General features: G+C 43.6%; 1 protein-coding gene across 4 annotated transcripts in view; it reads right to left on the minus strand.

Moving 5' to 3' along the window:
• The window catches only part of RHOT1 (ras homolog family member T1), a 394200-nt gene that overhangs the window by 219233 nt on the left and 153119 nt on the right, over nucleotides 1–21848 (minus strand). For all 4 annotated transcript variants that reach the window (XM_069199969.1, XM_069199971.1, XM_069199970.1 and 1 more), the window contains exon 9: nucleotides 11487–11585. In XM_069199969.1, the coding sequence (XP_069056070.1) occupies nucleotides 11487–11585 (99 nt within the window). The remainder of the gene's footprint in view (nucleotides 1–11486; nucleotides 11586–21848) is intronic.

Raw genomic sequence — 21848 nt, forward strand, 5'->3', positions numbered from 1 at the left:
AGAGACCCATTGACCCCTCACCTCGTATTGCACTTCTAGGTCTCCTGAAGGGCTTGGGGGGGTAGATGGGGGAGCTGTCCCTTTCAGGTCTAGGAACCCTGATTGCCAAAAGGGATATTGCCATGCTTGGAACTATGTTGAACCTCCCCTCACTGATGGCATGGAGTGGCATGATGGACTGGTACACAAAAATGGAGGAAGCTATTGATATGCCATGTGGCCCGCCTCCAAAACACAAGGAAATCAGGAGCAAATAGTGGAAATATTACAGACTGGAGAGATCAGTAAGGAGGCATGCCATGTCTGCTTATTCCTCAAAATGCACTATGTCGCTTGCACTGTACTGTTTATCAACTGCAAACTCGCTAAAAATGAATAGATTACAGAAAATACAATAATGGGCCTGTCAAAATAAATTCTTTTCACAGGGGAAAAAAAACTCCCTTTTATATATTAATAAGTTCCCCTCTGTAGTCCAGAAGGTAGGATGCATGGTATTTCAAAGTAGAACATGTAGAAATGTAATGTTAACATGTCCTTACATTGACTCGCATCCCAAAGGTATTTTCACTGTAGCAGTCCTAGCTGCCCTATGCAGAAAACCAGAGTACATAATCAAATGCTAACATTGTATTACTGGAATGGGACCAGCTAGAAAAATAATCAAACAACTATTTATACTTATTAAAAATCCAATTCAACGGTCAAGTTAGATATTTAATAAACATTATGGAAAAACAACTTTTAGAAAGTTATCCTTTCCCATCCGAAAGTTCCTGGAGGTTAATTTGCATTGGCTCTCTAGCTTCACATAACCAGTAATTTGCCTTAAACAGACATGAATAGATTTGAAATGGCTAGAAGCAAACAATCGGTTGACCTGGATGGGCAGATACGACTCCTCTGAACTCAAAGAATATGCAGGGTGGGGTCTGTGGGCATCGTTTTTGACACTTCAGTGTCAGTTCCTGCTTAAATATAAAATTCCACTTGAAATGGCTTCTAGGTTCAAATATCACACTTGGGGCACTTTTGAAATTGTAGAGAAAAGGATGCTAAGGCAATTCTTGTAGAGTCATGACTTGTTGCAAAATGAACCTGCCTTTGTACTACAAGAATTCTGTCTCTGGATTTATTATGGGTAAAATGGCTGCCTCAAGCTGGATTTTAGAGTTGGATGTGAGAGGATACTAGGATTACCATAGTATTGTCCCCACAAACATATAGCCCTCACTGCCCAAGTTTAATGTGGCCAAATATTTTTATCATCTTGAAAATACTCAAAGTGTGTAGAGTTTGCCCTGGGATCTTCTATCCCATTCATAAGGGAATGCCCAAAAGTCATTCTCACCCACTAGCTAGAGCAAGGAATAAATGCAGCACCTCCAGATACCCTCTTAAGAACGCGTTCTGGACCTTCTGAAGATCATATGAGGACTGGGCCTACTGTCTCTGACCTGAGAGGAGCCCTCAAGGACTGGATCTGCTCCTTCTTGTACCTAGGGCAACTAAGTGGACTCTAAGGCTCATAAGGTTAATCTCCTTTCTGGCTACAGGGAGACAAGTTGCAAGAGGCATTTTTTTTACTGGAAGTACCCAACTGACCAGTGGCAACCTGAGCTGGACTGGACCCTGCTATCGGCCTCTGTCTAACACCCTGCAAGTCTCTAAGTATCGCCCTGAGGTCCTGGGAGGCTTTAGACTTGTACTACTGTGGTGGGCTGCATCTTTAAGGACCAAGTCAGAAGATTAAATCTTTGATCAAGATGAAGCTGGTTAGTATATCCGACACATGCTTCATGGTAGTCAACTTCAAATTGCGCTTAGGTCCCAGGTTACAGAGATATTGGACTATGATGGGCACTTTGTGCTTTTTTAAACTATTGTTACTGAAATCTACATATCTCTGTAAACTACAGCATGTTACCACAACGCCTCTACTAGATGTTGGAGAGGATGCAGAGTATTAGGTGAGGCACTTCACATCTGGTGAGAATGGCCAATTATTCATCCGTTCTGGGATGAGGTACCCAAGTTTCTTTGCAAGGCCCTTATATATCCCCTCCAGGCAACACCTGACGTTTAGAACCACTTAATTTATTCCAGACAATCAGAGATGAATGTCATTTGTGCCTGCAGTGTCTGGGAGCAACTAAACTTACCATTGCCCATCGCTGGAAAAAAAACACACTGTGTGCCATTCATAAAATGGCACCGGTGGTTATCACTATGCTAGCAATGGAATGACTGCTTAGCAATATACAGTGGTCACATCTGGCTTTTGAAGATAAATGGCAGCCACTAGTCAACATTTAAGTAGCGGACTGCCACGCTTCGCTCTTTCCCCACAGTCAAGGGCACTAGATGTTTTTCATTGACAAGCAGAGGGAGAAACTTTCTTAATATGATTGCAGAGGGGCACAGGGAAGGATTAGGGTAAGGCTCCTAGGATCAGAGAATGATATGGAAATGTCACTTACCCAGTGTACATCTGTTTGTGGCATGTTCTGCTGCAGATTCACATGCTATGCACTGGTCCAGCCATTTAGTGTTGGCCTCGGAGTGTTACAAGTTGTTTTTCTTCGAAGAAGTCTTTTCGAGTCACGGGACCGAGTGACTCCTCCTTTTCGGCTCCATTGCGCATGGGCATCGACTCCATCTTAGATTGTTTACCCGCAGAGGGTAAGGTAGGAGGAGGGAGGGCGCATGTGAATCTGCAGCAGAACATGCCACGGACAGATGTACACTGGGTAAGTGACATTTTCCATTCAATGGCAGGTGTAGCTGCAGATACACATGCTATGCATAGCCTACAAAGCAGTTCTCCTCCAATAAGCGGTGGTTAGCCTGTAGGAGTTGAAGTTGTTTGAAACAGTGTTCTTAGCAACACAACAAGCCACAGTAGGACAGGCTGTACTAACACATCTACACAGTAATGCTTGGTAAATGTACGAGGTGTTGACCAAGTGGCTGCTTTACAGATTTCTGTCATTGGTATATTTCCTAGAAATGCCACTGCTGCTCCTTTCTTCCTAGTGGAATGTGCTTTTGGTGTTACTAATAGCGGTCTTTTAGCCTTTAGGTAACAGGTTTGGATGCACTTTACTATCCATCTGGTTATGCCTTGTTTTGAGATAGGATTACCAGTATGGGTTTTTTGGAATGCAACCAACATCTGTTTAGTCTTTCTGAATGATTTTGTTCTGTCAATATAATACATTAAAGCTCTTTTAATATCTAATGTATGGAGCGCTCTTTCTGCTACTGAGTCTGGCTGTGGGAAGAAGACTAGAAGTTCCACTGTTTGATTTAAACGAAACGGTGAGATTACTTTAGGTAGCAATTTTGGGTTTGCGCGAAGTAAAACCTTATGTTTGTGTAATTGTATAAAGAGTTATTCAATAGTGAATGCTTGTATTTCACTAAATCTTCGTAAGGAAGTGATTGCCACGAGGAATGCCACTTTCCATGTTAGAAATTGAATTTGACACGAATGCATGGGTTCAAACGGTGGACCCATGAGTCGTGTGAGTACAATATTAAGATTCCATGAAGGTACTGGTGGTGTTCTTGGAGGTATGACACGTTTTAGACCCTCCATGAAGTCTTTGAGACAGGCACTCTAAATAGAGATTTGTTTTGTATGTTTTGTAAATAAGCTGAAATAGATGTGAGATGTATTTTAATGGATGAAAAGCTAATTTTGCTTTTTGTAGATGGAGTAAATAACCCACAATGTCTTGTATGGATGCGGCAAGGGGTGTTATGTGTTTGGATTGGCAGTAAAAGACAAACCTTTCCATTTGTTTGCATAGCACTGCCTGGTAGTGTGTTTTCTTGCTTGATCACTTCCATACATTCTGGTGGAAGGTGTAGATATCCAAACTCTAAGATTTCAGGAGCCAGATTGCTAGATTGAGTATTGCTGGACTGGGGTGCCTGATTTGTTGTTTGTTTTGGGTCAACAGATCCGGCCTGTTTGGTAGTTTGATGTGTGGTACTAGTGACAGGTCTAACAATGTTGTGTACCATGGTTGACATGCCTACGTTAGTGCTATAAGTATGAGTTTGAGTTTGTTTTGACGCAGTTTGTTGACCAGAAATGGAATGAGCGGGAGAGGGGGAAAAGCGTAAGCAAATATCCCTGACCAGTTGATCCATAGAGCACTGCCCTTGGATCGAGGGTGTGGGTACCTGGATGCGAAGTTTTGGCATTTTGCAGTGTGGTTGGTGGCAAATAGATCTATGTCTGGTGTTCCCCACTGGCGAAAGTACTTGTGAAGCACTTGGGGTTGAATTTCCCACTCGTGTGTTTGCTGATGATCCCGGCTGAGGCCGTCTGCTAATTGATTGTGAATCCCTGGAATATATTGAGCTACAGGGTGAATGTTGTTGTGAATTGCCGAATGCCAAATCTTTTGTGCTAGAAGGCAAAGTTGTGATGAGTGGGTTCCTCCTTGTTTGTTCAAGTAGTACATTGTCGTCATATTGTCTGTTTTGATGAGAATGTGTTTGTGAAGAAGAGGTTGAAAAGCTTTCAGTGCTAGGAATACTGCTAGCATTTCTAAGTGATTTATGTGAAGCTGTTTTTGTTTGGTATCCCATTGTCCCTGAATGTTGTGATTGTTGAGATGTGCTCCCCATCAAATCATTGATGCATCTGTTGTGAGAACGGCATGAGGCACAGGGTCTTGAAATGGCCGCCCTTTGTCTAAATTTGTGGAATTCCACCACTGAGGCGAGATGTGTGTTTGGCGGTCTCTCAACACTAGATCTTGAAGATGGCGATGTGCCTGTGACCATAAATCAAATCATAAATATTTATAAAGTGCGCTACTCACCCGTGCGGGTCTCAAGGCGCTAGGGGTTACTGCTGCTCGAAGAGCCAGGTCTTGAGTAGTGTCCGGAAAGCGGAGTGGTCCTAGGTGGACCTGAGGATGGTGGGGAGGGAGTTCCATGTCTTGGCCGCCAGGTAGGAGAAGGACCTCCCACCCCCCGTGGTGCGGCGGATGCGAGGGACGGCGGCGAGAGCAAGGTTGGTGGAGCGAAGAGGACGGGTGTGTAGAAGCTGAGGCGGCGTTTGAGGTATTCGGGTCCCTTGTTGTGGAGGGCTTTGTGTGCATGGGTGAGGAGTCGGAAGGTGATCCTTTTGTTGACGGGAAGCCAGTGCAGGTGTCTCAGGTGGGCGGAGATGTGGCTGTTGCGGGGTATGTTGAGGATGACCATTGTTTTGCAAGGCACTGTTGTAAGGGCCGCATGTTTAATCTTGCGTTTGGGACAATGGCAATTCATGATGCCATCATGCCCAGCAGTTTCATGACAAAGTTGACTGTGTACTGTTGATTTGGCTGGAATTTTGGCAATATGTTGTGGAACGATTGTACCCTTTGTGGACTTGGGCTTCCAAGTGCTCTTTGGGTGTTTAATGTGGCTCCTAAATACTGCTCAATTTGCGCTGGTTGTAGGTGCGATTTTTGGTAGTTTATTGAGAACCCTAGTGTGTGTAGGGTGTTTATTACATAACGTGTATGATATTGGCACCATGTTTGACTGTTGGCTTTTATTAGCCAGTCGTCGAGATATGGAAAGACATGGATATGTTGTCTTCTTATGTATGCTGCGACTACAGCAAGGCATTTTGTAAATACTCTGGGAGCTGTTGTTATCCCGAAAGGTAACACTTTGAACTGGTAATGTTTTCCTTGTATTACAAATCTGAGATATTTTCTGTGCGCTGGATGGATGGGTATGTGAAAATACGCATCTTTTAGATCCAGTGTTGCCATAAAATCTTGCTGTTGTAACAGTGGGACTACATCCTGTAGTGCTACCATGTGAAAGTGTTCTGATTGGATGTAGAGATTGAGAGTTCTGAGATCTAGTATTGGTCTCAATATTTTGTCTTTTTTAGGAATGAGGAAATACAGGGAGTAAACCCCTGTTCCTTTTTGATGGTGTGGCACAAGCTCTATGGCTTGTTTGAGTAATAGTGCCTGTACCTCTGTTTGCAACATTGAAATGTGTTGAGATGAGAGTTTGTGTGGATTTGGGGGAATATCTGGAGGAGTTTGTGGGAACTCTATGCAGTAACCATGTTGGATAATGGATAAGACCCAACTGTCTGTTGTGATGGGTAACCAGTGGGTGTGGAACTTTCATAGTCTTCCTCCCACAGGGGAAGTGTGGTGAGGGAAGATGTGGATGAAGTCACTGTTTGATATGCATGGGTTGCTTTGAGGGCTGACATTTTCCTCTAGATCTGGGAAATTGTCCTCTGTAGGTTCCCCGAAACACCCCTCTCTGGTATTGTGTCTGGTAAGATTGTTTGGGTTGGCAGGTAGATGGCTCAGATGGTTGGGGTCTAAAGCCTCCCCTATATTGAGGCTTTCGAAATGAGCCTCTGTATTGAGTTGAATAAAGCGCCCCCATAGCTTTGGCAGTGTTGGCGTCTTTTTTCATTTTGTCAATGGCTGTATCAACCTGTGTGCCAAATAGTTGTTGTTTTTAAAAGGCATGGTCATTACAGCCTGCTGAATTTCAGGTTTAAAGCCTGACGACCTAAGCCATGCATGTCGCCTAATGGTGACAGCCGTATTAATAGTTCTTGCGGCTGTGTCTGCGGAGTCTAAGCTGACCTGATCTGATTGTTGGTAATTGCCTGTCCCTCCTCTACTACCTGCTGGGCTCTCTTCTGTTGGTCCTTGGGGAGATGCTGGATAATGTCATAATGTCCTTCATTTCATCCCAGTGGGCCCTGTCGTATCTGGCCATTAGTGCCTGGGAATTGGCTATACGCCATTGATTAGCTGCCTGTGATGCCACCCTTTTACCAGCAGCATACAATTTTTTGCTTTCCTTATCTGGAGGGGGTGCGTCCCAAGAGGACTGGGAGTTAGCCCTCTTCCTTGCTGCGCTGACCACTACCGAATCTGGGGGTAGCTGTTGGGTAATAAAAGCTGGGTCTAAAGGCGGTGGCTTATATTTCTTTTCTACCCTAGGAGTAATAGCTCTTGCTTTAACTGGTTCCTGGAAGATCTGATGTGCATGTTTTAACATGCCAGGAAGCATGGGTAAACTCTGGTAGGTGGCGTGAGTTGAGGACAATGTGTTAAATAAAAAGTCATCCTCAAGAGGTTCTGTGTGCATGGCTACGTTGTGAAATGCAGCTGCCCTGGCTAGAACCTGTGTAAATGAGGTGCTATCCTCTGGGGTGATGGCTTTGATGGATAGCACTCTGGACTAATGTCTGAAATGGGATCATCATAAAGGTCCCATGGGTCAGTGTCATCGTGTTGTGACTGTAAGGAGTGTGATGGAGACTGTCCAGTGGGGGTAGCAGGTGGGGAGACAATTAGGTGAGGAGAATGAGGAGGAGACTGGTGAGGTGAAAACTGAGGAGGCGGAGATTTGTCTCAGTTTTGCCACCTCAGCCGGTGGCTGATCAGTGTCCAAATGTCCATGAAAGGCCAGTTTCCTCTTTGTTTTTGGAGGAGGTGCAGTGAGGATTTTGCCAGTGTCTTTATGAATTTGTATTCTGGCCTGTTTCTCATCAAAATCCACCACTTGCGTAAGTTCTTCCGCAAATCTATGGCTTTCTTTTAGTTGCTTGGAAAGTCCATGCTCCTCTGTGTATGTGTGTTTTTTCGGCTCCGAAGCCAGCTTCTTTGGGATCGAAAGGCCTGAAGTAGTTGTTGGCCTCGGCTCCAAGAGGGACTTTCGGGGCTTCAACTCGATGGGTCGGTGCTTGAGAATTTCGGAGCCTGTGCCTCGGCTCGAGGCCAAAGGCTTTGTTGTTGTGGCCTTTCTCGGTGCCGAAGATGTTGCTTGGTCACCGGTACTTTTCTTATGGGTGGAGCCATGGCCTTCTGCCAGTGGCGTCCCCGAGGCCTTGTATTTGGGCTTGGATTGGGTTGGGGCAAGCGTACTCACGTGCTGGCCTGCTGTTATCGGTCGGTCGTTGTCGGACTCGTGCTCGGAGTCGGACCCCCGAATGGAAACCGCGGTGTGGATCATCTCCTCCTCTTCTGCGTCGAGGCGTTCGGTGCTTCTGGACGCCATCTCTAACCTTCGCGCTCTTCAGTCTCTCAGAGTCTTTTTCAAGCGGAAGGATCTGCAGGCCTCGCAAGTATCCTCTCGGTGGTCTGGAGATAGACACAGGTTACAAACTAGATGTTGGTCCGTGTAAGGATACTTGGCGTATCACTGAGGGCAAAATCTAAATGGGGTCCGGTCCATGAGGCTTCGACAAGACTTTTGGTCAGGCCGCCCAGGCCCAAGTTGGGCGCGGGTGCCCTGAAGGACAAGTAGAGATCTGTGTCCGCCGGTACCGAGGCGTGGATGATAGATGGTACTCGATCGAAAACAATACAGATTAATTTGAGTTTGTAATATTTTTCCAACTCGAACAACCGGAGTGAAAAGAAACACGTCCGAACCCGACGGCGGAAAGAAAACAATCTAAGATGAAGTCGATGACCATGCGCAATGGAGCTGAAAAGGAGGAGTCACTCGGTCCCGTGACTCGAAAAGACTTCTTCGAAGAAAAACAACTTGTAGCACTCCGAGCCCAACACTAGATGGCAGGACCCGTGCATAGCATGTGTATCTGCAGCTACACGTCATCGAACATATATATATATATATATATATATATATATATATATATACACACACATATCTCTTTTGATAGATGCTCAGGATATACTTACTTTTCTGCAGTTAGGGAGCGCAGAATTTGGGGAAAGGGTGGGCTTTACTGATGTATGATAGGACAGAACCAATCTACAGAGGTCAAAAGTGTGATATATAAAACGTGCTTTCTGTAAGCCTTCTTTAGAGGACCTTAGCTGCTGTTTGCTGGACTATTTCTTTATGACCTTTTGAGTCTGTCTTTTAACACACATGCCTTCTGAAAAATGTAATACAATGTTTGAGAAAAAAAAAAACTTCATATATCTGGGTCCCCTTATTGGATTTTTGCCATTTGGTGTCATGTATTTATTATGTTTAATTTTACCTTCCTAGTTGGGTTTGGATTTTTTTGTTTTTTATTGTTTGCAATGGGACTTTAACTATCGTTTCAGTACTGCATAAAAGCTATACACATTGCCCTCAATTATGCTTGTATGCTCTGTGCCCCAGCTACCTGGGGACTGAGCTCAGGTAAATTCCGTGCTTTTAAGGGTTTACACTGACAAATGTTGTGAATGTTTCTTCAAATGTGCAGTCACCCACCACAAATACTTTGATTTCTTGAATGCTGGTTCAATTAAGAATGATGTTTTGGTAGTAGTTGTGCCTCTCAAAAGAAGGCCTGCTACAGGGCCTCTCCAGTATGCTGTATAACAAAGAATATGTTTCACTTATTCAGAATAAGGATGTACACAGCATGTGATAGAATGTGCACTTAAATGAGTTAATGTTGTTAGAACTACACCAGCCTCACAACTCCTCTTTTGATGGCTTATTTAGTACATGTAAACAATCTCTACACACTCATATGCATAATCAGGCTAACCATGCACTTTTCTGCCTTAGTTCTTACCCTCATCACAGTACCACATCACTACAGAAAGATTTTTGGTCTATATTTAATGAAATACGAGCTGTTCTAGACAGCCCCTTGTTTCCGCATGTCTCCTGCACTTAAACCATTCCTTCTCATCCTTAACCCCCAGAGAAGGGCACACAAACAACCCATTTACTCTGAAAATGTTTGATTGCTGGCATTCATGTTGACTGAACCCTATGTATGTTGTTGTATCCGCAAATAACCTCTGTCCTATCATCGGGTAATTAATCCAATTTTTGTTGAAAGTTTAGCTACTCCCATTTCAAATCTCAATGAACCCACCAAAAGAACACATGCACAAGTTGAAGTGTTCACACATGAACATATTATCAAAACGTCTTGTGAACCTTTCCTGCCTTGAATTTTATGATTTCTGTATTACCGTTAATTCATGCTTTGTATTATATCTACTAGTATAAAGATTAGTGTTTCATGTTAATTCGAAAAAACAGTAATGATATTCCAACATGCTCCTGACTCAGCAGAAGACAACATGAAGGAGGATCACAATTTAGTACAACTAAAGGCTTTTTGATTGATGTTAACTACATTTCATTCTTAATGGTTCCCACATTTAGTACAATCCTTATTAAAAAGTTGAATCTGCTGAGGGAGCATTCCTTCAAAGATTTAATTTACACACTAAATAAAAAAAGAAGACGTTTGACAATCCATACATGGCATTTGTGGTTGCAAACCATAAGCTAAAACCTGCATATTCCAGGGACATACTGGTATGCCATTATTCAATAATGAGTGTTAGTAAGCACATTATTACACAAGAGATTTCAATGAATCCACTGTATCAGTGCTAGTGCTAGATTTGTAAGGCTCAAAAGGAGAATGGGGCTATGAATGAAGACCTAACGGGTTCTTCCCAAAGATGCATAACATATACATCTGAGTGAAGGTATGCACACATTGCTTAATAATTTAATTAAATCAACAAGCATCAAGATAAACCACATATATAAAACATATAGAAATACAAGAATTTTAATTTTGTTAAAAATTCGGAACTAAATTTGTGCAATGATTGGAGTACTGGTGCCAGCCTTTATAATCAATAGGTCCTTCATCCCACAGGGGACCATTCTGAAGCCTGTACAATCGGTGTAATTTGAGAGTGATGAAATGCAGATGCCATATTAAGAAGCAGACAACAGCTGGATAAGAGTTTTAAAGCATAAACCATGTGACATCCTCCTTCATTCAGGACTTTTCAAGAAGGACATCAAATTACTCTCCAAATACCAATTCTGACAGTCTAGAGAGGAGATGTATGATGACGTTGTAATGGAAAAGAGGACATTACAAAGGCAGAGACATCTGCAACAGTAAATACTGGGATACTCAAGTAAATACAAACCCATCAGTGGCAATAGTGAGGTGCAGAGAAGCTGCTGCACCAAATAAGTAGCCATTGTCTTCTGTAGCCTTCTATAGAATAACAAACATAGAACAGAGGCACTTAAAAGGCATCTACCTGTATATGGAGGCACTGGACTTGGGGTACTAAATGCGGATGTATTTTAACTATCAAGCAGCACCCTTTAAAAGATTAAGAAATACCACAATAATGCTCTGCACATTTCAATATATATTTTAACACCACAAATGTAAACTATATTATCAATCTATAAAGGCATTAAGTGTAAAGTGAACATTAGTATCAAATTAGATAAGAATCAAGATTCTTAAGCCAACATACTCCTATTTCAGAACTACAACTCTAAAATTTCTTAATGCACATCATGAATATCCACAAGATATTTAAATTATGGGAAAGATGCCCATATGTGTCCATGGAAATGTTTCCATTTTAGGCAATATGAAAAAAAAGAATCAATCTGTGTCATAATGTATTTTAAAATAAAGCACTTTATATCTCCTAATGTTAAGCCGGACAGCCTACCTGGAAGAAGTTGAGTTCTGCATCATTAAGAATTCCATCATTATCCTGGTCTGACACCTTGAAAATTCGAGTAAGTGCTTTAATACAAGCAGGCTTCATCTGTGAACATCCAAGGAAAAAATACAATTATGGATGTGTTACTACAAGATGTTCAGAGACTGGCGGTCACACTTTCACTAAAGAACTAATACCGCTCATTTCCGGACACTTGGAAAACATGCGACTCTCACACCCCTGCTCAACAACCCATTCGCTGACTCAGCCACACTTCACAATTTCGCAACCCTCTCCCTCCCACCATATCTGGCAAAGGTGTTAGAGTAACTATCTATCCGATACCTCACTGACCACCTAGGCAACCACCAGCTCCTCTGTGCCATGCAGTCCAGCTTCATGCCCAACCACAATACAGAAACAGCACTCATCACCACCAAAGAAAACATCCACATGATACTTGTCAGAGGAGTCACGGCAGCCCTAATTCTCCTCGGCTCTCTGCTGCATTTCACACTGTGTCACACCCCATTCTCAACAGGCTCCTGCACGAGGTTGGCATGCAAGGATCCAATCTCTAAATTATAGTTACCTAGGATATATATATAGATATATATATATATATATATATATACACACACACACCACTAGGTAGTTATAGTTAGGACCTAGTTTCTATAGCAAAGGGGCTTTTTGTTTTGCTAATAACTTTGGCAGAGTTTGATTAATCTTAATGAACTTTTCCCAAAAATATGATGCTCACTTCAGCTGCTGTCTGGAAAGTTTTGAGGTGATCAGTCAAGCAGGGGCCGCAAAAAAAAGAAAAAAAAAAAAAAGGGGGCGGGTGGAGGGCGGGTTCAAAACTTTTTTTCCCCTTGCATAAAAAGTAATGGTTAACCAAATAGGTGTTTTGTAAGGCAATTTTACTATTCATCTGGATCCTTTGTATTATCCAGTAAGATTTAATAATTTCAGAACTCCCTCTGTAACTCTTACAACCACAAGGTTGAGTCCGCCCAGGTAGTATCCTCTTACCTGGGTGGGGCTAGGTGGTCATATGATGAAGCATGACACTATAATGTGTGTGAGACCACCTAGTCCGTAAAAGGAACTCCCTCTCACGCACAGCCATTTCTTACACCCTCATCTAAGCTGGAGATTACGCGCCAATATAGCGCAATCTGAACAGGGCCAAAGAGTCCCTTTCTCTCTACTAAATCCCCCACACAGTTTGTGGTTGTACTGATTAAGAAGTCCTCTGGAGCTTAAAGGAGATGCAAATTCGAACTGCAGAACCACTCCTAACGCTTCCCTTGACTCCACCTTCCTGCCCTTCCCCCAAGAGAAAAGGAAGCAGCTGATCTATTTCCATACAGAAAACACAAATAACCTTCCATTTACTAAGGGAGCGGTCAACAGGGCCCTCACCGCTGCCACAGACATCTGAACAGTCACTGACTGCTGGGGGGGTGGGGTGGGCGGTGTCCCTGATCCTACTTGACCTCTCTGCTGCCTTCAACACCATTTCCCGTCTTACCCTCATCAACAGACTTTACAACATCGGCATTCAGCAAAACAACCTCAAGTGGATTGCCCCCTTCAGGATGCAAACAGAGCCTTCAGCTGCCTCCCTTAACCTCCGAACCCAAGCACAACTTATACAGCATACTGCAAGGATTATCCCTCAGCCCCACATTGTTCAACACCTACATGACCCTCGCAGATCCCATAGCCTCAACATAATTTCTTACGCAGGCGACACTCAACTCATCCTCTCGCTCACCGAAGACCCCTCCACCACCAGAATCAACTTCTGCAACTCCATGACCAACGTAGCCAACTAGCCTTAAAATCAACTCCAACAAATCGAAAATTCTGATCTTCCGGTAGAACACCTCCATATGGGATTACAGCTGGTGGCCAGCAGAACTCTGCCAAACACCCATAAAGCATGCATGCAACTTGGGCATCATCCTCAAAGGCGAACTGACCATTAAACAATAAATCAATGCTGTTGCCTCCTCCTGCTACCACAACCTTCGCATGCTCTGCAGAATCTTCAGATGAAACCCAGCTAACTCCAGAAAGAGCGACACACAGGCCCTGGTCACCAGCCGCCTCAACTAAAAACAACGTTCTCTAGCGCCTCAAAAGACTACAGACCATTCAGAATGCTGCAGCCAGATTCATCCTGGACCTCCACAAGCGGACCTACATCACCCACCCCACCTCAGAAACCTCCACTAGCTCTCCATCCAGAAAGGATGCCAGTTCAAGATCCTCACGCATACCTACAAAGCTCTGCATGACTTAAAACCAGACTACATCAATCATCGTCTGAAAGCCCACCGACCCACAAGACACCTGATGTAGGAAGTTGGCTCTGTATGCACTATTTCAAAGTAAGGAATAGTATGCACAGAGTCCAAGGGTTCCCCTTAGAGGTAAGATAGTGGCAAAAAGAGATAATACTAATGCTCTATTTTGTGGTAGTGTGGTCGAGCAGTAGGCTTATCAAAGGAGTAGTGTTAAGCATTTGTTGTGCATACACACAGGCAATAAATGAGGAACACACACTCAGAAACAATTCCAGGCCAATAGGTTTTTGTTATAGAAAAATATATTTTCTTAGTTTATTTTAAGAACCACAGGTTCAAATTCTACATGTAATATCTCATTTGAAAGGTATTGCAGGTAAGTACTCTAGGAACTTTGAATAATTACAATAGCATATATACTTTTTACATAAAACACATTTGGCTGTTTTAAAAGTTGACACTGCAATTTTCACAGTTCCTGGGGGAGGTAAAGTAATGTTAGTTCTTGCGGGTAAGTAAACCACCTACGGGGTTCAAATTGGGGTCCAAGGTAGCCCACTGTTGGGGGTTCAGAACAACCCCAAAGTTACCACACCAGCAGCTCAGGGCCGGTCCGGTGCAGAGTTCGAAGTGGTGCCCAAAACGCATAGGCTTCAATGGAGAGAAGGGGGTGCACCGGTTCCAGTCTGCCAGCAGGTAAGTACCCGCGTCTTCGGAGGACAGACCAGGGGGGTTTTGTAGGGCACTGGGGGGGGACACAAGTCCACACAAAAAGTACACCCTCAGCAGCGCGGGGGCGGCCGGGTGCAGTGTGCAAACAAGCGTCGGGTTTCCAGTAGATTTCAATGGGAGACCAAGGGGTCTCTTCAGCGGTGCAGGCAGGCCGGGGGGGGGGGCTCCTCGGGGTAGCCACCACCTGGGCAAGGGAGAGGGCCTCCTGGGGGTCACTCCTGCACTGGAGTTCCGATCCTTCAGGTCCTGGGGGCTGCGGGTGCAGGGTCTTTTCCAGGCGTCAGGATTTCAGAGTCAGGCAGTCGCGGTCAGGGGGAGCCTCGGGATTCCCTCTGCAGGCGTTGCTGTGGGGGCTCAGGGGGGACAACTTTGGTTACTCACGGTCTCGGAGTCCCCGAAGGGTCCTCCCTGAGGTGTTGTTTCTTCACCAGTCGAGTCGGGGTCGCCGGGTGCAGTGTTGCAAGTCTCACGCTTCTTGCGGGGATTGCAGGGGTCTTTAAACCTGCTCCTCTGGATACAAAGTTGCAGTCTTTGTTGAACAGGACCGCTGTTCTCTGGAGTTTCTTGGTCTTTTGGAAGCAAGGCAGTCCTCTGAGGATTCAGAGGTCGTTGGTTCCGGGGAAAGCATTGCTGGAGCAGTTTTTTTCTGAAGGAGGGAGACAGGCCGGTGGGGCTGGGGCCAAAGCAGTTGGTGTCGTCTTCTTCTCTGCAGGGTTTTTCAGCTCAGTAGTCTTCTTCTTCTTTAAGTTGCAGGAATCTAAATTCTTGGGTTCAGGGAAGCCCTTAAATACTAAATTTAAGGGCGTGTTTAGGTCTGGGGGTTAGTAGCCAATGGCTACTAGCCCTGAGGGTGGGTACACCTTCTTTGTGCCTCCTCCCAAGGGGAGGGGGTCACATTCCTATCCCTATTGGGGGAATAGTCACTTCAGCTCAGGACACCTAAGGGACTGTCCTGACTGGCCAGTGACTCCTCCTTGTTTTTCTCATTAATTCCTCCGGCCTTGCCGCCAAAAGTGGGGCTGTGGCCGGAGGGGGCGGGCAATTCCACTAGCTGGAGTGCCCTGTGGTGCTGGAACAAAGGGGTGAGCCTTTGAGGCTCACCGCCAGGTGTTACAGCTCCTGCCTGGGGGAGGTGATAGCATCTCCACCCAGTGCAGGCTTTGTTACTGGCCACAGAGTGACAAAGGCACTCTCCCCATATGGCCAGCAACATGTCTCGAGTGTGGCAGGCTGCTAAAACCAGTCAGCCTACACGGGTAGTTGGTTAAGGTTTCAGGGGGCACCTCTAAGGTGCCCTCTGGGGTGTATTTCACAATAAAATGTACACTGGCATCAGTGTGCATTTATTGTGCTGAGAAGTTTGATACCAAACTTCCCAGTTTTCAGTGTAGCCATTATGGTGCTGTGGAGTTCGTGTTTGACAGACTCCCAGACCATATACTCTTATGGCTACCCTGCACTTACAATGTCTAAGGTTTTGCTTAGACACTGTAGGGGCACAGTGCTCATGCACTGGTGCCCTCACCTATGTACCCTGCCTTAGGGCTGTAAGGCCTGCTAGAGGGGTGACTTATCTATACTGCATAGGCAGTGGGAGGTTGGCATGGCACCCTGAGGAGAGTGCCATGTCGACTTACTCGTTTTGTCCTCACCAGCACACACAAGCTGGCAAGCAGTGTGTCTGTGCTGAGTGAGGGGTCCCCAGGGTGGCGTAAGATATGCTGCAGCCCTCAGAGACCTTCCCTGGCATCAGGGCCCTTGGTACCAGGGGTACCAGTTACAAGGGACTTACCTGGATGCCAGGGTGTGCCAATTGTGTAAAACAAAAGTACAGGTTAGGGAAAGAACACTGGTGCTGGAGCCTGGTTAGCAGGCCTCAGCACACTTTCAAATCAAAACATAGCATCAGCAAAGGCAAAAAGTCAGGGGGTAACCATGCCAAGGAGGCATTTCCTTACACCTGCTCTCCGCCTCATTGGCCCATGTACCCCCCTCCGGCATCCATTGCACCTGAGGGGGAGGTAGGAAGGGGGCAGGGCACTCCTTCTCCTACATCGCCGCCAAGACCTGGAGTAACCTACCCCTCCATCTTCAAACAGCACCCTCGCTGGCGGATTTCAGAGAGAAACTCAAGACCTGGTTCTTCGACGGACATCTCACACCCACACCACCCAGATGCCCCTAGGGGCGACAGTCCTGCGCTATACAAATACTGACTGATTGGTATCTGTACATTATTCACGCTTCTAGATAGACACATTTAAATTTCCTTTAATATGACTAAAACTACCAAAAGAATTTACACTAAATAACAAACAGCGTTCTTCCTGGATCAAAAGCTACCTTTCTGCCTTTCTGGTGTAATTCTGTAGAGCAGTTTGGAGAGCAGTCATGTTCAAAATCCCTATGGGAATTAACATGGAAAACGTTCATTTTTCACTCCCGGTAAAACTCCCACCCCCCACTCCCTTTTCTCGGCCCCTGCTTGAGGGATCACCCCAATTTCCATGTGCAACAAGACCCAACTTGACATTTTTGGGGAATTTTCATGAAGATTCGTGAAACGGCATCAAAGGTATAGCGAAGTCAAAAAATGCTCCCTCTTTGAAAACTACATCCTAACTATAACTACCAACTGGCAACCACCAGTAGGATGGAAATAAATTATATATATATATATATATATATATATATATATATATATATATATATATATATATATATATATATTTGTTTTTTTTTTTACAGGAACATTACAGTTGGGTTGAGGTTTTACCCACACAAAACCAGACAAATGCAACAGTTATAGTTATAGTTTCTTCAGATAACTATGACTATAAGTATAACTATAACTGCTGAATTTCTATGGTTTTGTATGGGTAAAACTTCAACCTGACTATAACCTTTTTTTTTTTTTTCTGTGAATTTCTATGATTTTTTTTTGTTTTACATGCACAGCAATATTTCTGTCAGATTGTGGCCAGCCAATCAAGGCTTTGCTTTTCCCCTTGATTTGAGGAGGATCAGAGGATGATCGGGGGAAGATTTGAGGATCCACGAACTGGCTCAAAAAAAAAAAAAAAATAGGGTAGTTGTTCCTAAGGCACCCCCTCCATGTGTCGTTTGGGGTCAGGATAACTGTTTCCTGACCCCTTATATGGTTTTACCTAGATTTTTTTTCCCCACTCCCCCAGCCAATGCGAGAAACAAAATGGCGTCTGCAACTTTTCTGGCAGGTTGCGGTCAGGCAATCAGGCTTGTGCTTTTCCTCCGGATCTTAGGAGGATTCGCAGAGGATTTGCCCCTTTAGATATACAAATTTATTTTTCTGTTAATAACTCCGAAACTAATGAATGGATTTATACCAAGTAACAAAAACGTGGTCTTTGAACCATAAGCTACCTTTCTGCCAAATTTGGTGTAATTCCGTCCAGCAGATTGGGCTAAACTCCTATGGGAGTTAACATAGGAAACCCACTTTTTTGCCACCCCCCCACCTTCTTCTCGATCCCTGCGTGATGGATCACCCCAAAACTTTCCATGCACAACAAGAATTACAGACATACTTCTTTTGGAAAATGTCGTACTGATCCGTCAAACAGCAGCAAAGATATAGGCAAGTATTAAAAAAAAAAAAAAAAAAAAAAAAAAACAGTTTTCCTAACGCAACATGGCCCTAACCGAACTATAACTCATATATATATATATATATATATATATATATATATATATATATATATGTAATAATGTAACTTACCCAGTGTACATCTGTTCGTGGCATGTAGTGCTGCAGATTTACTTGCTATGCATTATTCTGCCATCTAGTGTTGGGCTTGGAGTGTTACAAGCTGTTTTTCTTCGAAGAAGTCTTTTTGGAGTCACAGGATCGAGTGTCTCCTCCTCTCGGTCATACTTGACATGGTCATCGACTCAATTGTTAGATTGTTTTCCCACAAAAGGGTGTGGCAAGGAGTGATAGAGTATAATAATATAAATGTTGTATAGAATTAGTAATAAGAATAGATGCCCATGCAAATGTAAATGTTTCTACCTATGTACAAAAGAGAAAAAAAATGCAATGACTACAGGCTTCCGGGGAGGAGGGAGGGTGCATGTAAATCTGCAGCACTACATGCCACGAACAGATGCAAGTGACATTTTCCGTTCTATGGCATGTGTAGCTACAGATACACATGCTATGCATAGACTACAAAGCAGTTACTCTCCCCAAATTGGCAGTGGCTTGCCTGTTGGAGTTGTTTGAAATAATGTTCGTAAGTCAGCTTGACCAATATTGGCCCGTTGCTTTGAAAATACATCTACACAATAATGTTTTGTGAATGTATGAGGAGTAGACCATGTGGCAGCTTTACATATGTCTGTCATTGGTATGTTTCCTAAGAATGCCATAGATGCACCTTTCTTTCTAGTGGAATATGCTTTAGGTGTGATTAAAAGTTGTCTTTTGGCCTTAATGTAACATGTTTGTATACATTTAACAATCCATCTTGCTAACCCTTGTTTATAGATAGAATTCCCCTTATGAGGTTGTTGAAAGGCAACGAAAAGCTGTTTTGTTTTTCTGAATTCTTTGGTTCTATCTACAAAGTACATTAGAGCTCTTTTAAGGTCAAGAGTATGAAGGGTTCTTTCTGCAATTGAGTCTGACTGTGGAAAGAAGACTGGCAATTCCACTGTTTGGTTTATGTGAAAAGGTGACACCACTTTTGGCAGAAATTTGGGATTTGTTCTAAGAACAACTTTATGTCTGTGTACTTGGAAAAAAGGTTCTTCAAGAGTGAAAGCTTGTATTTCACTAACTCTTCGCAATGGAGTAATGGCTACCAGGAAGGCAACCTTCCATGTTAAGAATTGAATGTCACAAGAATGCATGGGTTCAAAAGGTGGGCCCATGAGTCTGGTGAGTAAAATATTTAGATTCCAAGTAAAACAGGGGGTGTTCTAGGGGGAATAATACATTTAAATACTTCTATGAAGGCTTTTATAACTGGAACTCTGAAAAGAGAGGTATGTTGAACAGTCTGCAAGTATGCTGATATTGCAGTAAGATGGATTTTAATGGATGAGAAAACTAGATTTGATTTCTGCAAATGAAGTAGATACCATACAATATCTTGTATTGATGCTGTAAGTGGGTCAATATTTGTAGATTGACAGTAGTAAACAAATATTTTTCAGTTGTTAGCATAGCATTGCCTAGTTGCAGGCTTACCTGCTTGTTTGAGAACTTCAATGCATTCTAATGGAAGTTTTAAGTATCCAAATTCTATGACTTCAGTAGCCAAATGGCTAAGTTGAGAGCACTGGGATTTGGATGTCTGATTTGTCCCTTGTTCTGGTCTATTTGGAAGTTTGGAGTGAGGTACTACTGACAGGTCTAGGAGTGTTGTGTACCAATGTTGTCGTGCCCACATTGAGGCTATGAGTATCATGGTGAGAGAGGTCTGACGTAGTTTGTTGACCAGAAAGGGAAGTAGTGGGCGAGGGGGAAAGCATAAGCAAATATCCCTGACCAGTTGATCCATAGAGCTTTGCCCTTGGATAGAGGATGTGGGTGTTTGGATGCGAACTTTTGGCATTTTGTGTTTTCGCTCGTTGCAAATAGGTCTATTTCTGGTGTTCCCCACTTTTGAAAGTACTGTTGAAGTACCCGAAAGTGAATCTCCCATTTGTGTGTCTGTTGGTGCGTCCTGCTTAGGAGATCCGCAAGCTGATTGTGTATTTCTGGAATGTATTCTGCTAATAGATGAATGTGATTGTGAATTGCCCATTTCCATATTGTTTGGGCTAGAAGGTACAGTTGAGATGAATGTGTCCCGCCTTGTTTCTTTAGAGTACATGTTCGTCATATTGTCTGTTTTTATCAGAACAATCTTGTGTTCGAGAAGGGGTTGAAATGTTTTTATGGCAAGGAACACAGCTAATAATTCTAAATGGTTTATGTGAGAATTTTGCTGTTTTGAATCCCATTACCCTTAAATGGTAAGGTTGTTGAGATGAGCTCCCCAACCTATCATTGATGCATCTGTTGTTATTGTGGTCTGAGGCACAGGGTCTTGAAATGACTGCCCCTTCATTAAATTGCTGAGATTCCACCATTGAAGGGACCTGTGCGTTTGGCGGTCCAACAACACTAGATCTTGCAATTGAACCTGTGCTTGAGACCATTGCTGTGAGAGGCACTGTTGTTGTGTCCTCATATTTAGTCTTGCATGCAATACTATTGCTATGCAGGATGCCATCATTCCTAATAGTTTCATGATAAATCTTACAGCATATTGTTGATTTGGCCGCATTTGTGGTATGAGATGTTGGAAAGCTTGTATCCTTTGTGTATTTGGATAGGCTAAGGCTCTTTGCGTATTTAAAATAGCACCTAGGTAAGGTTGCACCTGTGCTGGTTGAAGATGGGATTTTTGGTAGTTGAGAGTGAACCCTAGTGTATGCAGGGTCTCTTATGTATTGCGTGTGTTGTTGGCATTGTATAAAATTGCTTGATTTTATGAGCCAATCGTCTAGATATGGAAAACATGTATGTGCTGCCTTTTTAGGTAGGCTGCCACTACTGCTAAACATTTTGTGAATACCCTTGGAGCTCTTGTTATGCTGAACGGTAGAACTTTGAATTGATAATGTTTTCCTGCCATCACAAACCTTAGGTATTTTCTGTGAGCTGGATGGATGGGTATATGGAAATATGCATCTTTGAAGTCTAGTGCAGTCATGTAATCTTGTTGTTGTAGTAGTGGGATGATGTCCTGCAGAGTTACCATGTGAAAGTGTTCCGACAGGATTTATAGATTTAGGGATCTGAGGTCTAGGATGGGCCTGAGAGTGGCATCCTTTTTGGGAGTGAGGAAGTATAGTGAGTATACTCCAGTTCCTTTATGAGAATGTAGGACCAATTCTATTGCTTGTTTTAGTAGTAGCGATTGTACTTCTTGCTGTAATAGAACATTGTGTTCTGGGGACAGCTTGTGGTAACGTGGAGGAATGTTTGGAGGGGTAGAAACCAATTCTAAGCAATAGCCATTGCAGATAATTGACAATAGCCAATGGTCTGTGGTGATGTTTTGCCATTGGGAGTTTAATTGCTGCAGTCTTCCCCCACAGGAGATGTGTGGGGTTAAGGGATGGCAAATAAGTCACTGTTTAGATGGGGTAGTGGCTTATCTTGAAGTTTGGAACTTGCCTCTGTTTCTAAAGTATTGGCCTCTGTAAGACCCTCTAAATCTCCCTCTCTGGTACTTCTGTTGCTGTTGCCCTTGCTTTGCCCGGGAGGTAGAAGCCTCAGTGG

This window comes from Pleurodeles waltl, chromosome 7 (assembly GCF_031143425.1).
Source record: "Pleurodeles waltl isolate 20211129_DDA chromosome 7, aPleWal1.hap1.20221129, whole genome shotgun sequence".
Taxonomy (NCBI): domain Eukaryota; kingdom Metazoa; phylum Chordata; class Amphibia; order Caudata; family Salamandridae; genus Pleurodeles; species Pleurodeles waltl.